The 514-nt window shown below is 59.3% G+C and overlaps 1 protein-coding gene across 1 annotated transcript in view; it reads left to right on the top strand.

Annotated features, from left to right (window-relative positions):
• The first annotated feature begins 330 nt into the window (after positions 1 to 330).
• Positions 331 to 514, top strand: part of KIF26A (kinesin family member 26A) — a 97,872-nt gene continuing 97,688 nt past the window's right edge. Inside the window, exon 1 of the mRNA XM_010008162.1 lies at positions 331 to 465. Within this exon, the coding sequence (XP_010006464.1) occupies positions 331 to 465 (135 nt within the window). The remainder of the gene's footprint in view (positions 466 to 514) is intronic.

Genomic DNA, 514 nt, shown 5'->3' with positions numbered 1-514 from the left:
AGGAGGAGGAGACGCTCGTCAGGCAAGGTGCGCTGGAAGGGGGGATAGAACAGGAGGGAGGGAGGGAGAGCGGCGGAGAGAGGCAGTGAGAGGCAGGGAGGCTGGTGGGTCTGCCCGGCTGCTGGCTACCTCACCCCAGCAGCGCGCATCCTGGCAGATGACGGAGTAACTCACCCGCGTCTGGCTTTCTTCTCTCCCCCCCCTCTTTTTTAAAGGGGTGGGAGGTTTTTGCTATTTTATCCTTTTTTTTTTTTATTCCCCCCTCCCCGTGTGTGTGTACACAAATACATCGCCTCCGCTCAGGGAGCCGGATATTTCCAACCCCAAACTATGGCTTTTCAAAAATCGCCCGATGCCTCCAACGCCACGAGGAAAAACCCCAGCCTGCTGGAGATCGGAGCGTTGTGCTTGGACTCGGAGATCATCTTCGGCTTCACCAGCCACCTCCTGCGGAGGAAAGCCAAGGTAAAAGGACCTTGCCCCAGCCCCGGGGGGTGGGGGCAGGCAGGGGGGC

Source organism: Chaetura pelagica, unplaced genomic scaffold (assembly GCF_000747805.2).
Source record: "Chaetura pelagica isolate M959 unplaced genomic scaffold, ChaPel_1.0 scaffold242, whole genome shotgun sequence".
Lineage (NCBI taxonomy): Eukaryota > Metazoa > Chordata > Aves > Apodiformes > Apodidae > Chaetura > Chaetura pelagica.
Note: the sequence above shows the minus strand (reverse complement) of the source record. Positions and strands in the feature narration are given on the sequence as shown.